Source organism: Periplaneta americana, chromosome 14 (genome assembly GCF_040183065.1).
Source record: "Periplaneta americana isolate PAMFEO1 chromosome 14, P.americana_PAMFEO1_priV1, whole genome shotgun sequence".
Taxonomy (NCBI): domain Eukaryota; kingdom Metazoa; phylum Arthropoda; class Insecta; order Blattodea; family Blattidae; genus Periplaneta; species Periplaneta americana.
In genome coordinates this window covers 51,266,382-51,283,184 of record NC_091130.1, presented here as the reverse complement: position 1 = coordinate 51,283,184, position 16,803 = coordinate 51,266,382, and the positions used below count along the sequence as shown (strand labels likewise).

Here is a 16,803-nt window from a genome sequence, read left to right as displayed (position 1 = left end):
TAAAACGGAAACACAAATAACACATGTAGTGGACAAAATGCATTAATCAGTCTTAATTCGATTGGTCTATTTTAGGAACATGATGACTGATCTGGCACTTTGTTGTTTTTCCCAGCAGAACGTTTGAAAAAGTTGTCAATCTTCTTTTCCTATCTTCACTTCATGGTTTAGGCTTAGTGCCTGTTCCGTCTTCACATTTTATTCAGTTCCACTTCTTCCTAGGACGTCCGACATCTCTTTTGCCTTTAGGTTGGTATTGTTGTGTCAGTGCTGGAATTCTTTCATTATCCATTCGAGACAGGTGTTCTTTATACTTTTCTTTATAATCTTCAACTTTTTCGTTTATGTTGTATATATTTAATTCTTTACGGATATCCTCATTTCTCATCAGATCCCTTCTTGTACATCCCTTTACTCTGCGAAGAAACCTCATCTCTGCAGCCTGTAATTTACTTTTATCTCGTTCTTTAATTATCCATGATTCGCTTCCATATGTCAACACGGGTACCGCCATAGTTTTATAGAACTTCAGTTTTGTTTCTTTTCTAGTTTTATTTTTTAGTGTTCTATTTATTGTTCCGCATATCCACTGAAATTTGCTTATTTTGTTGTCAATATATTTGGGGCTAAGAGGGATGAAGTTACAGGAGAATGGAGAAAGTTACACAACGCAGAACTGCATGCATTATATTCTTCACCTGACATAATTAGGAACATTAAAGCCAGACGTTTGAGATGGGCAGGGCATGTAGCACGCATGGGCGAATCCAGAAATACATATAGAGTGTTAGTTGGGAGGCCGGAGGGAAAAAGACCTTTAGGGAGGCCGAGACGTAGATGGGAAAATATTAAAATTGATTTGAGGGTGGTAGGATATGATGATAGAGAATGGATTAATCTTGCTCGGGATAGGGACCGATGGCGGGCTCATGTGAGGGCGGCAATGAACATTCGGGTTCCTTAAAAGCCAGTAAGTAAGTAAGTACATCTCACTTGACGACATGTCAGAGAAAGAACAATTGTTCGTATAAGTATCTGGAGTATGATTATTGTAATAATGTAGCTAATCGGCGATGTATGCAATGGAGGAGGAGAGGAACTGGCCACCCTACTCCATTATCTCCTGGCTAGTTGCCTCATGAGAGGTGTCTTCTTGGTATCACATAAGGTTCAGACCTGTCTTCGGACAGTTGACTAAACAACAATCCTCCAATAATGTATAATATACGCGACTTAAAGCAACGGGTTTTATATTCTCAACAACCGCATCTCACCTTCAGTCAGCAAAAGACTCTTACGACGTTTATGTCTTAAGAAAAGCTATAGTGTATCTAATCATAATTAAGACAGAATACAAATTGGTATGTCGGATTATACAGGATGTTTCCGAGGTGGTGTTAGAAACTTTAAGGGATGATGTCGAAGGGCACATGTATAAATTTGAGATAAGGAACCCTGGCCCGGAAATGACCGAGTCGAAAGTTACAAACAAAAATAGTTGTGTGGAAATGAAATAATTTTATTCCTTTGTACACCTTATTTATACGTATTTGTCTGTACATCTTACACATACTGTATTCATCTGACGTTATTTACGTTGTCTACTTACAGTATTCCAGTCAGTGCGCTGTCTGAGGGGTGGGGACAGGAAACTACACTAAAACAATGCAGATAGCGTAATGTGTAACGAACATGGTCGGTCCTGATATGCACGTCTGTAGACAGCAGTGTACAGTATGTGTAGAAGTTGCAGTGTCCAGCCGATCAATCCTAGTGAAATGGAGGAACACGAGAGCGGAATAAGCAGACCTCATTTTGGAATACGGATGAGCCAATGCGAACAGTAGACAAGCTCACAGATTGTATCGGGGCAGTACTCACTAAGGAGACATCCGGCCCATACCACTTTTCAACGACTGTTCCAAAGGTTAAGGGAAGGAGGGCTCGTGTTGCCAAATTACAATTCCTTTTCCACACAACTATTTTTGCTTATAACTTTCGAGTCAGTCATTTCCGGACCATTGTTCCTGATCTCAAATTGATACAGGTGTCCTTCGCCATCATTCCTGAAAGTTTGTAACACCACCTCAGAAACACCCTGTATTTAACAGCAATAACGTTATAAGTGAAAACAATGAAATTCCGCTCAGGAAAATAGTTCTGTTAACATTCCGTCATCAGTAGCTAATTGGAATTAAAAATCACTATAAGTGTTCATCTTACTTTGATGTGGTATGATTGAATACACTTATTGAAGACTGTGATTCGTATCCACGTGCGTGTCAAAGTCTTCTAACATCTGACCAGAGTTCATAGCTATGTCAGCGAATTCCCTTTCTGCCAGACAATACATTCTTCACAATTTATTAACTTCCTTCTCGAGGCTTTTATAACGCGTTGCAATATTTCTCAAATATTTCCTAAGATGGTTATAGATCATAGACCAATAGAGAAAGTGCCACAGGGTAGTTATACCTGGGTCACAACAGTACAATACTAGTGTAAGATCTATGGATACAATAAATAAAATGAAAAATGAAATGAGAGTCATTTTAAAAACCACTAAGAGTGAATTTGGTACCTATAAAAATGTTGAGGTAAACCCTCAGAATAACTTACTTATGGCTTTTGAGGAACCCGGAGGTTCATTGCCGCCCTCACATAAGCCCGCCATCGGTCCCTATCCTGAGCAAGATTAATCCAGTCTCTATCATCATATCCCACCTCCCTCAAATCCATTTTAATATTATCCTCCCATCTACGTCTCGGCCTCCCCAAAGGTATTATTCCCTCCGGCCTCCCAGTTAACATTCTATATGCATTTCTGGATTCGCCCATACATGGTACATGCCTTGCCCATCTCAAACGTCTGGATTTAATGTTCTTAATTATGTCAGGTGAAGAATACAATGCGTGCAGTTCTGCGTTGTGTAACTTTCTCCATTCTCCTGTAACTTCATCCCTCTTAGCCCCAAATATTTTCCTAAGCACCTTATTCTCAAACACCCTTAACCTATGTTCCTCTCTCAAAGTTAGAGCCCAAGTTTCACAACCATACAGAACAACCGGTAGTATAATTGTTTTATAAATTCTAACTTTCAGAATTTTTGACAGCAGACTAGATGACAAAAGCTTCTCAACCAGGCACTTCCCATATTTATCCTGCGTTTAATTTCCTCCCCAGTGTCATTTATATTTGTTACTGTTGCTCCAAGATATTTGAATTTTTCCACCTCTTCGAAGGATGAGTCTACAATTTTTATAGTTCCATTTCGTACAATATTCCGGTCACGAGACATAATCATATACTTAGTCTTTTCGGGATATACTTCCAAACCTATTGCTTTACTTCAAGTAGAATTTACTTGTTTTCCCTAATCGTTTGTGGATTTTGTCCTAGCATATTCACGTCATCCGCATAGACAAGAAGCTGATGTAACTCGTTCAATTCCAAACCCTCTCTGTTATCCTGAACTTTCCTAATGGCAAATTCTAGAGCGAAGTTAAAAAGTAAAGGTTATAGTGCATCTCCTTGCTTTAGCTCTCAGTGAATTGGAAAAGCATCAGATAGAAGCTGGCCTATACGGACTCTGACTCTGCTGTAAGTTTCATGTATTGTGGGTCCCTAGCACCACGGCATGGCGCGTCCTCTGGTTGCGGATAGAGGAGACGGCCTCCAGATATGGAGGGTAGCTGCGAATATATTGCATAAGCAGTCGTGGACAGCCGATAAGTGGTGGTCCTCCAGCTTGGGGGTTGGACGAAGGGCTAACAACACATAAAAAACAGCTTGTTACGAAACCAAACACTAAGCCTCGGAATAGGACTGATTCTCCGGCACGACCACAGCAAACCCTCAGAATAACGGTGAATTTTATCCAAAATCTGGTTAAGTACGAGTAGTGAAATTTCGAGCAGCTTGTCTACTATGGAAATGTCTTATGTCGTTTTTACAAAACGAATTCACTATATAATACTTCCGGAATATGGCGATTCTTGTACCAAAACCGCTTGGCTGTGTCGTCCCAGAACAGGTCGCGTAACTCTCGTCTGGACCGGGTCTAAACTTCGCCTACGCAGCAACTTTTGTTGCACACCATGACGCACCATGTCCCGTTGTCACCTGTTGCGTCCGTAGCGGAATCTGAATGTGGCTGGCTGCTCCTCGATTTTATGTCTGGACAATAAATTTGTAAACTGAGGAGACCCTGGCGAGGACTGAAAGTTAATGTAGTGAAGGTGTCCGTGTAAAAGACATTGAGGCGGACTTGCAAGAGTTCCCATACTTTATTGACCTCGGTACTTGAAGGTGTGATGTTTTCCATTCTCGATAACACTCTTTTAACACTTATAATCATTAAAGAACTGTTAAGTCATTTACGGGGCCATTACACCTATGCAAGTATAAACATTGATTTTTCTTTCTTCTTGTTGAATCGACATCCCTCAATAGTATGGTGAAAGAAATTAAATATCTCTAATGCTTTTTGGGTTATGTTCTAAAATATGAGACTGTGTCAGCTGACATTGGCATTTAAATATGGACAGAACTTCTCACCTTCAGTAAATTTGTCGCTCATTTCTGGCAACTTAGATATTTCAACCAACTTAGATATTTCAACCGTGTTTCCCCCCACAATTTCCACATTTTTTTTTAGATAAATGCATGGAAATCATTCTGCATAAAGAGTACAATATTAATATTAAGTGTTACGTTCAGGGAGCAGAACATGGCGCAAGAGACAAGCAAGGGGCTTGATTTATAAAGTGAACATATACAAGGGGCAATCAATAAGTTTACGGACTGCCCTGATTGTAGGCCACGCATAGGACGCAGGAAACGGAAAAGTTAACTAGAACTAGGGAAACGCCTGGAATCTCTACTAATGCATCACTTGAAAGGCAAAGAAGAAGACTAGCCATAAGGCATATATGGAAAAATTTCAGGAAAAAAATCTAAATAGGTCCTTGACATTTGTAGAAGTTCAGTTCTTAAAGACAATCTGACGCTGTTTGATAGACTGACTCAACAGAAACAACCAATGATCTTCAGTGACAGGCGGATGTATGTTTAACGGTACAAGTGCAGTCCGGAAATATATTGATTGCACTTTGTATTTCAAGCGTGAAGCAGAAGTTGCCCTTCTTTGTGCTATAGTGTGAAAGCTCAAGTTTACGGTGAATTTGGTGTGGTGATTAGTTTGACAACTTTGCCGTCCATTTCCGTCTATGTTTTTCACTCTCAATGCGCAGCCATTGGCTGTAGCTCGTGGCAACTACAATAGCAATTACTAAACTCGCCAATGTATGAAAAATATATCTATTACGTTATACGAGAGTAGTTTTATTACTAGACCTGGAATTTTGAATATATAGAATATACATACGCTCGTAAAATAATAAAATATGCACTTAAAATATTAAAACAGGCTCCCAAAATTTTGTGCGTTCCTTATATTCCAGAATAAATTCCAAGTTTAAATAATTGATAAAAAATAAACTACTGGATTAAAACGTTTATTCACATTAAATCACCAAATAATGGCACAAATGAACGTTCTGTAGAAGAAGAAATGAGGATGCCATGGCTAAACTTACATTTTTCATTTCTGTTTCATTGAGATCTTCTCTTTCACCATGAATGATTTCATTAACACTCCTCAGAACCAAGAAATCTGAATTTTTTTCAACGCAATATCCCACAGACCCTTACAATGCACGCATTCGACAGTTACAACGTGTCACAATTTGAGAGGTTGTGAATTAAGCTTACAAGCAAACATTCTCATGGGGGCAGATAAAAAAGTTAATTTCTTTCTTTCATCATTTAATAATGTCAAAACAAGTGCTTATAGAAATTTTGGTTACTCGAGCGCAATTACGAGGGCTCCACAGAAAGGATGTTTCCCTGGGGCCGTTTACAGAAAGAAACACACTTTCATGGTAGGATTTATTGGAACAGATACAAGAATTGTTGCGCTATTTTTCAACATATTTCACACCGAAATTGAGACATTAGTCATACCGTGGGATCAACAGAGAAGTGCAGACGGCTGTCACACACTAGTTCCGATCCCCTGCGACAGACTACTACGGCACAGAGCTACAAAAGTTGATCCCACGGTATGACAGATGTCTCGTTTCTAGTGGAGAAAATATTGAAAAATACTTCAACAATATCTGTATCTTATGATGAAGAATGGATGGATCGGAGAAAAATTCTCTCCTGCACCGGGACTTGAACCCGGGTTTTCAGCTCTACATGCTGACGCTTTATCCACTCTCACGCCGGATTCCAGTTCCGATGCCGGATTGAATCCTCTCTTAGTTTCCCTTTAGTGGCCAACCCTCATGCACTGTGTCACAGATGTGTGACAATGGCACAATGTCCGACACACTATGTGCAGAGGTGCACTCATTATGAGTGACTAAGGGGCCGGGATCCGACCACTGATCCGGTGTGGCTTAGTGGATAAAGCGTCAGCATGTAGAGCTAAAAACCTGGGTTAGAGTCCCGATGCCGGAGAAAATTTTTCTTCGCTCCACCCATCCTTCATCGTATGATAATGCAGAATTTCTGCACGGAAATATCATACGTACTTCGGTACATCACAGTAATATCTGTATCTTTTTTCAATATATCTTTCCATGAAATTGTGTTTTCTTTCTGTAAATACTCCCAGGGAAACTTAGTTTCTGGAGGCCATCGTAATTGCGTTCGAGTGGCCAGAATTTGTATAAACACTTGTTTTGACATTATTAACATGGTGCAAAAAATAACTTTTTTATCTGCTCCCATGAGAATGTTTGTTTGTTAGCTGTTTATAATTGAAATTGTCAGTTGACTGCGAGAGCTATGTAGATTGCACACGTGTGACAGAATGTACATTGTGGAGTTTACGTTAACAATGTTTTTATTCTTGTTGCAGTAAAATGATAAAACTTGACAATGTTTAATATAATTATATCAAAGACGCATTTCAAGTAATAAAACCGTGAAATAGAGGCGACAGATCGAAATAGGCATTTTAGGGCTGTATAAAACTCTTTAAATTTTAACTACTTTCTCATGAAAAGTGAACATATTTAAAATTTTCGTATTAAGCTTAAAAATAGGCACTTGCACTGAAATTCCATATCTCTTAATTACACGAATATTAAAATACATTTGTGTTGAAAATAATGAACCTGGTACAGTTTGTTGGGCTTTGCCTCGTATATTAATTGCGATATCGATGCATCCTTCTCTTGATCTAAACTATGTAAAATGGATTTCTTCACAATCCAATGCACCGAATTACGAGACACATTCACAACGTAACAAAAGAAAACTTTTTTCAAGAAACGCTTTGAAATATTGTTGAAAGGGATGTTGGCATACACCAACATTATATAGAAAATTCTTTTTCATGTTTTATGTCTGATTTTGATGTTGAAGACCAGTGTTGCTATTACACTGCTTTTGAAAGAATTGAGTTCTATCTACCCTTATACTTTTTTTTAATAATTCGTAAAATTAGTGTTTTTTTCCTTTAGTAAGAAAATATTCCTTTCCGAACTTCTCTATAAGTTCGTTCTGAAGGGAACGCTTGGTGCTTTCAATTTTCGACACGTTCCTCAGTAGTGAGAATTATAAAACAGCGAAATTAACACTAACACAAATATGCATGTATAAATAATCAAATAAATAAATGAAAAAAAAAAATACGGCCTATTCTTGTTTACTCAAAGGATCTCAAGTACGTGTGGTTATTGCAAGGATCCACGCCAAGCACAGTTACAAAGGCGGTAATGTAATTTCTTACGAAACCAACTGTATTCTCACAGTGTTATCCCACCCCATGGGTGATGATGTTATGTATACTTCGTGCGATACAGGCTTAATCTCGCGAATCGGTGACTTTATGCCGCAGTCTGGTTATCAAAGAAAATGCAATATTCAATGTACAATCTTAATTTAATACGAAATTAATGCATTCCTCCTCTTTCGTGACGTAAATGTTATATTAACACAAATCTTAACAAATTTAACATTCACATTTTAGCCCTACTATTCAGAAGTTACATCTGTAGTAGTCATTGCAACAAGATTTAGCATTCAACATTTCCTAACCGCTTTGTTAAATTATGGTCGTTTTAAACGGCCATGAAATCGTGATCATAAATAAAATTGTAATTCCATGAATACTTATTTCTTAATGCTGCCGAGTTTTGATGGCCGTGAAATCATAATCTTATAACCTCTCTAAATTGAAATATTTATTTAATGCAAATCTCTGATGTCATAGAAAAAACTTTGTACGATACATACTCGTAAAGTTATATTTTTGGTCCGCGCCGTGGCGTCGTGGTCTAAGGCATCCTGCCTAGACTCACGTTACGGAATGCGCACTGGTTCGAGTCCTCATGGGGGAAGAAATTTTCTCATGAAATTTCGGCCAGTGTATGGGACCGGTGCCCACTCAGTATCGTGATGCACTTGGGGAGCTACGATAGGTAGCGAAATCCGGTTGCGAAAGCCAGCTATAACGTCTGGGGGGATCATCGTGCCAACCACACGATATCTTCATTCTAGTTGGATGATCGTCCACCTCTGCTTCGGCATGTGAGCGTGAGGCCAGCAGCTGGCTGGTAGGTCTGGACCCTTCATGGGCTGTAGCGCCACGGGTTATTATTATTTTTTGGCACGAGTGTGAAGTTTGTGAAACTCAATTTTTCACACTCGAGCCAAAAATAGAACGTTTACGAACTTGTATCATAAATAACTTTTTTAATATAGAATACATTCTCTTTTCACACTGTTACACATTTGAATAAATTTAGTTCCATTTCTTTATATAGACCTATGCTAATTACTCTAGCTATATTTTGCTCAATTAGAAAGTAAAAGTACGATGAGTGGTTGTTAAATTTGTGTAGACACACTGATGATAAAGTGCGCTTTCGCTAAGAGCAAACATCTTTGAAACGTTACACACATTTGTCAATTTATGTAGATTTGTATGGACAGATTCTCAGACTGATGGAAGCAGAGACAGAAAACAGAAATGCGCGGCGGCCCCATCCAACATCCGCCGTGTGACGCCTTCATGTGTAAATACAAACCAAGAATACAGAAGGCCCATTCCATTACGGCGCCTGTGGATCGAACCTCCTCGTGCGTCTTAGTCTGAAAACATCATCCTGGCAGACTTCTTGTGTTCTGTATTGTGCAAATATATTACAGGCGGAGCCTACTCACGTTACTTCATTTAAATAGGCAAATTCTCGCATTACAAGCTGGACGCGACGGCCAATATTTATCTGTTTAGCATATTTACGTGGGTATACTGTAAAGATGATGTATATCTTGTGTAACTATGCAGCAGGTAGTCGGCCCATTTATTGCTTGCGGTTGTCCTCGCTTAACAACCAGCACATGTCATGATGGCTTCCTCAAAAGGTCACTTGAAATCACGATGGAAATGAATGCAACGTAAATTAATAGGAAGTACATTATTTTAACTAATGAAGACGTCAATCCATCAAGATCCAACGCATAATTTGTTATAATCCTCCTATACATTCAGAAGTACGGGATGTAGTCATAGTATACTACTTTTTTTTTACTTGAATACGTCTCAAGATGAGTCCAGTACTACCAGTCTAATACAGGCCTGCACAAGGTTTGCGCTCTCAGAGCCGGCTCACAGCTCATGAGCGGAATGCAGATATTAGCTGCGCTCTGTATAAGGGTGGACTGGAAGAAGAGGTGGATCTCGTACAAAATATACACAAAAGGAAGTGCTATTACGAGTGTTTATGAAATAAATTCCCGTTCAGTGTTTGCAGAACTATCTTGGACTATTATTAATTAATAAAGAAATATTTATTTTACAGAAGTAATAGAAATTCTATAGCTACTTAAATGTACAATATCATTTTGCTACATTTTTGTTTATCAGTACATCAAAACGAGGTTTTATGCTGTTGGCAGCTGAAAGGAAGCTACTTAAATGTACAATATCATTTTGCTATATTTTTGTTTATCAGTACATCAAAACGAGGTTTTATGCTGTTGGCAGCTGAAAGGAACAATAGCCTATTGATCATAATGAAACATCAATTACAAATGTTCGATGTCTGCCTTTATTAAAGTTGATTATTGAAAACAGTTGCTCAGAAATATAAATGTTGAGCCAAACATAGCAATCATTTTCACAGCCAGCCTGTATAGTCGTGGATATTATTGCTAATGTTTAGTCTTGTAAAACTCAACCAGGCTAGTAGTATTATTCAAACGATCTTTAGCCCTTAGGTCACATTGAAGATCAATAAGTTCGAGCTGTAAATCGTTAAATGTTGAATGTTATGTTCCGTCTTTTAGATTCCTCCATACTGTACTGTAGCAGTAGGTTAGCAACGTGAAACAGTTACTGAGAATAGGCCTACACACTGCACTTCACTAGATAACTGAGAGGTCGTTTCCCTCTCCTCTATCTATTCAAGTCTATGTCATTCTGACGTATCTTCTCTCCGTTTCGGCGAGCGGTAAACACGGCTCTCCCGCTCCGAAGGAGCGCGCGCCCTCATGGAGCGCTGTTTGTGCAGGTATAGTATATAGTATACAGTCACGAAGCTTGTGTTGTGAGGGTGCTAGGAACAATAGACTGTTGCCGGTACTATTTGTCATTGTCTATAATGAGGCGATATTAGCGATCGTAGTGGTTAGCAACTATCTATGGATGCATATTTACTACGTATTGAGCTTCGTGACTGTATATACGAGTACTAGACTGTGGTACTACGGTGCAATCCCAGACAGTCGACCGATACATTTTCAGGCGAGTTTTGTCGATAATTTCTAAACTACACGACATATTCCAATGAAGTAAAGGGCAATCGACAGACGAAGAAACACTGTATCCAACGTGACCTTGAGTTGGAGTGGGTGACGTCATATAACGATACGCGGTAGGGAGAAATTTGAGGCAGGAATTGGGCGGATCGCGCGGTAGCCGAGGTAGTGTAATTCGAGAATTCGAAGCAACAGAACCAGTGTTGAATTTACACTTTATTCCCCGTGGTGGATGTATACTACACCGGGGATGTAGGTGGAATCAATAGCAAAATGAATAATCAATCAATCAATCAATCAAAGGACATTATGGAGCATGTCGACTCCATGTTGATTTCACAAAACGCTTCCACTCTATTCTGTTCATTGCTAGTTTCTCCCAGTTGATAATTCCCATTTCCATGCATTCCTTCTGAATTTTATCTTTCCATCTACTTCGAGGTTCTTTCCAGTGGTCTTCTCTTGTTAAAGTTGTTGATCTATATTTGTTTTGCGCTGCTGCAGTCCTCCAAACGTATAACATGTCCTGCCCAATTTAATCTTCTGGTACGTATTACATCTAAAATTGACTGTTGATTATAAAGTTCGTGAATATCATTATTATGTGGAATTTTCCACTTGTTTTCAAGTGGGTCAAAATTTGGCCCAAAATTTTTCCTCAACACTTTTTTTTTTTTTTTTTCAAAAACCATTAATTTGTGTTTTTCCCTTTTAGTAAAGCTCCGTGTTTCCGATACATATACTAGTACAGGTTGGATTAGTGTTTTGTACAACATGATTTTTAAAATGAACAAAGAAACAATAATTCAGATCTTATCTAACAACACTAGAGCAAGTTTGTGTAAAAGGAAACATAGAAAAATTAGGCCAATTAAAGAAATAGAGCTTTAATTCGTTTATAGTTTTTAATATTACCAGTAAATTTTAATACGAGGGTATGCTGAAAAGTAATGAATTTTTTTGGGTGCTGGTGATTCTTCATGGCGGAACTGGATTGATGATCTCTTGTTTACGGAATCGAAGTGGTGTACCCAGATCTCGTCACCTGTGACAATGTTATTTAAGAATTCATCGCCTTTCCGTTCGTAGCGCAGAAGCAATTGTTAGCAAACGGTCAATCTCTTCTGTTTCATGTGAGGAAGGAGCATTCGAGGCACTATGCAAATTTTCCGGAATCTCAGTTCTACAATTATCGCCTGCACACACTGCCTTGATATGTCAGTGGATTGACAGGTGTTCCTGCGTTGTGCGGCGATTCGCTGTAATGAGTTCATTGACACGATTCCGATGAGCGTCATCAGTTGCAATACGTGGTCTTCCACTGCGTCCTTTGTCACACAAGTTGAGAGTTGCACCAGGTTCATTACTAGCACGAGCAGACCAACGTCGCAAAGTACTAATGTCGACACATTGATCACGATAAACAGCCTTCAATCTGCGATGAATGTCTATCGGGGACACATTTTCTGCTGTTAAAATTCGATCACAGCACGCTGCTTCAGACGCACCGACATACTGCTGATACACGCCGCCATGTTTCAGGCTATAACTCAGAGATTTCTACTGACAGAGATACGGAACTTACGTTACTGAAAGCAGAAAGTTCACTGAATACAATGTACTATCACTAATATTTTTAACTATATTCACAGCGACAAAAAAAATAGGTATTACTTTTCAGCACGCCCTCGTATAAGCACAAAGTTAAGCATTACTGTTAGTACGTAAAACACGGTGAATATGAATATGTAACTTTCCTTCTGTGTAATTGTCACAAAGCCTGTGTTAAATGTTCTTTTGTGTCTTTTATAATTGTTAAAAAAAGTCTGAAATTTACGAGTGGAACATCTTGGATTACAGGGGGTAATCCTCCACCGAGATATCCCCTGACATCGGCCTCGGTAGCGTAGTTGATGTAGCGCTGGCCTTCTATGCTCGAGGCTGCGGGTTCGATCCCGGCCCAGGTAGATGGCATTTAAGTGTGTTTAAATGCGACAGGCTCATGTCAGTAGATTTACTGGCATGTAAAAGAACTCCTGCCGGACAAAATTTCGGCACACCGGCGACGCTGATACAACTTCTGCAGTTGCGAGAGTCGTTAAATAAACCATAATTTTTATCCCCTGACTTCATTACTAGAAAGTTCACAGTGCTGTCAAACGATTCATATTGAACCAAGCTACAATCTCAATTAAGCAACAATCAGCAGTCGTTGGAAAAATTCGCGAGTGAAGAGAGAAAATTCACAATGTCGAGGAATATACAGAGCAAACAGGAACGGGCGTATAAGCAACGGGTAACAAACGATAGAGCACGATTGTTACTATAGCAACCGACATGTTTACTCTCAATGCATACAATCCTAGGAGTCCCAGCACAGCGAAGATGTAGGCCTACTGGGTTTTCAGGGTATCTGGAAAGAAGAGATGTTGATTGTAAGAATGCACAAAAGAATAAAATGTTTCCTGGGATGCTTTGTCACATTGATGATGTTGTTTAGTCAAGTGCCCGAAGATAGGTTTGAACCTCACAAGTGATACCAATAAGGCACCACTAATGAGGCAACTAAACCAGGAGATGATGGGTTAGATTGGCCAATTCCTTTCCCCCTCCAATGCACACATCCTCGAGTAGCTACATTTTACACCAATCGGACTTCAAATGTATACAAACAATTGATCTTCTTCTGTGAGATGTACTATCTGATATAATTAGAGTCCTGCGTTTCATTCCACTAAAGCCATCAAGCAACCCGCAACAGTGTATATATGTATAAATATAGCTCGCGTCATCCAACACTACTTAGTTCAGGTATGTTGTTCAGGGAACATGTACGAAAAAACAAAGCTAGGCAGTTGAAAATGAATGCTCCAATAAAAGAATTTGGCAGCGAGGAAAGAAGAAAATGTATTTTATCAGAAATAAGGAAAACTTTTCATTTGAAACACTTAAAATGTTTACAGTCATTGATCGTAATATGTATGGCAGCGGTCATCAGCACAGAACACCCTGGGGCTAGCGTCCCTTACCCGCGGAGAAGACACTGCACTATGGTGCATTCGTAGCTGCTAGCGGGTATGCTCTCTACCTCTTCCTTTTGCAAGACTGAGCACAACACGTGGCTCCTCTTACCCTTTACCCATTTCAGCGAGTGCTGACGACCACTGGTGTAGAGCGTATGTTCATCTTAGCTCGAATGGTTTTCTCATTACATGTGTGGGCAAAATATGATGGCTCCTGAAAAGAAAGAGGCTGGCTCTTAAAAAAATTTTGGTTTTGTATATCCTAGTAAAAATTAACTTTTATTGTATATAAGCTGCATTTAAATAAATACTTTTTTAGTTTGTAGTTTGTACATATTAAGTACTATTCCTATTGTTCAGACTTATACATACAGGTACACGAATAAACAGATGTAAACATAGGACCGGAGCGAGCGGGAAAACTGCAACGTGAACTGCAGACTCGTAACTTGCTCTCCGTTCTAAGCGAAGCTAGTATGATCGATGTACACCTAACTAGTATTCAAAGTAACCGAATGCAGAACTCTACTGATAATAGATGTACAGATATGGAAATTAAATTTCTAGCTATTCTTGATAATGCTTACAGCGCGAGGTGTAGACTACTACGTTCCCTGTCTGTGTAGGCCTAATATGGAACCGGATCGGCGTCGTAAGGAGATCGACACGCCACGCAGATGACAGAGTCCCGTCTCTCGTCATAATAGCTCAGTCGTTTGTGTCGTCTGAGCGTCGTGCAGGAGATCATAGGTTCGGTCCCCTTGGACGGCGAATTGTTTTGTCTTAACATAAAATTGTTTCGGACAACTTCGACGGATGTTTGTTATTTTTTTTTCTTATGTGGAATAAATTATTTCCTACGTCCCGTAGGATTGTATTTGGCTTGACTCCGCAAAAAGAACAGTATAAACACACACACACACACACACACACACACACATATATATATATATATATATATATCGGAAGATCCATTTTGTCTTCCCAATGAAAAAAAATTAATCGTAATAAGGAAATAAAAAAAACACTGTAGAACCTAATACTTCGTTCACCAGCCATCTGTTTCTAGCACTACTGTGGTGAGCTGACGAGAAAGTGTCTGCGAGATGTATTTTAATTAGGTGCGGTGCGAGGAGGTATTGATGAATGGAGCACCGCTCTTCCTAGAACTGACCAGAGATAAGATAAATTGTTATGAGTTAAGGCTCATTCACAATGAAAATTAAACATAACGTAAGCGTTAACTTAAGAATGTAAACGTTTGGTAAAACCAAGAAATCATACCATCATTCACGATGGGAACATAAACATAACAGCAAACATACTTGGTAAACATGGAAGCATAACAATGACGCCATTTCCTCATATTCTGTCGTATATTTCAGCGCTCTACGATTGTGTTCTGCTTGCAAATCACGTAAGCATAAGCATGGAAGTTAGGAGTTTGCAAACTTTCATGTTAACGTCTTACGGTAATGTTAATGTCAGCGTTTATGTGAATCATTGTGAATGATCCCATTTGGTAACCTGGCCGCAACTTGCGTGTTTATGTTACAGTTACGTTTAATTTTCATTGTGAATGGGCCTTTAGAGTCTTATGACACTAAATTAGGCTTGCAGAACTGGGCACCAATTGTAGCATTAGTCACTCGGCGGAATACGTCACTCACCCCTTCCTTCCACCCCCGCGTCATTGACTTGGTATGGGAGGGGATTTGTGTCTGTCTTATGTGATTGAGTACGGGCCACAGATACGTCATTCAACGCCGGTGGACTGTGGACGGGGAACCAACGCTTTCCCCGTGCTTTTCACCCTCTCTCGCCAGTTCTGTATCCCTGCATTAAACAAATGACATCCCAGTCACCACATGATGTTTAATTATATTGTGGCTGAAAATGTTAGGTAGTTTGAGACTAACTCTGTGTCGGAGTGTTGTATAAGTTGAAACTGTTAGTTTATATTTTAAAAGTTGATGGAATGTTTTCACGTTGGTTAGTTACTGCAATGTAGTTAATAGTATGTCATTATGTCGCTTTCTACGAGCAAGAGTGGCGTTATGCTGGATGTTGCCTGCGTGTAGGATTGGCATTACTCCACATTCCTACCAGGGCTGATCTCGTGAGCTCCTCATAGTACTCTGGTCCGGCGAGACGTGGAATAGACGAGACTGCGGAACAAGGGTTCTCGATCCGTGGCGATGCCTTGTGAACTACCGCTTTGGAGAACTGGACACGCGCAGTGTGTTGTAAACGAAACATACAATAGAGGAGCTCCAAATTTTATTTCCGTAACTATACATATCAGCCAGAACCTCAATCAGAGGACATTGATGTAACTCCATGGACCTAACTCATTCACAACCATGTGGTATATTTCCTAAGAAAAATATCTAGATTTTACATATGGGCTATTCCATATGAAATCGATCAGTAAAAAACCTCGCATTTTTTATACTCTAATTTTTTTCCTACTTATACAAGGTACTGAGGGCAGTGCATTTTCAAAAATATATTATCGAAAGTCAAACGGTTTTCGTATTATTGAGCGACAAATTTAGCGTATTTTATAAAAACAAGCCTCTTTCAGCGCTCAGAACTCTGGAACCATTTACTGCAGAACATTGAACGAGAGCTTATTTTGAAGCTGACATTTGGTAGGTTATGTTAAGAAGTAATTCTTACTTTTATTGTACACAGAGAGACAGATAATCTGATTTTTACTTGCTTTTAGACTTTTTGGCAATTTGTAAAAATGTAAAAAAATACTATATTGAGAAAAAACCTTGCATTATTAAGAGGGATTCGGCATTGTTTGCTTAGTGGTACGGCAATAAGTTTCGAGGATATTAAATAGATTATTTTCACACGCCTAGACTTGAACGGCGAATACCGCACACACTGGCCGAGAGATGAAGATAAGCGAGCGTTGGGCCTCATTTTACT

The 16,803-nt window shown here is 39.2% G+C and overlaps 1 protein-coding gene across 1 annotated transcript in view; it reads right to left on the bottom strand.

The window, feature by feature from the left end:
• Positions 1–15,599, bottom strand: part of LOC138713271 (uncharacterized) — a 110,830-nt gene extending 95,231 nt beyond the window's left edge. The window contains exon 1 of the mRNA XM_069845236.1: positions 15,531–15,599. Within this exon, the coding sequence (XP_069701337.1) occupies positions 15,531–15,554 (24 nt within the window). The 5' untranslated portion in view covers positions 15,555–15,599. The remainder of the gene's footprint in view (positions 1–15,530) is intronic.
• Positions 15,600–16,803: the final 1,204 nt, after the last annotated feature.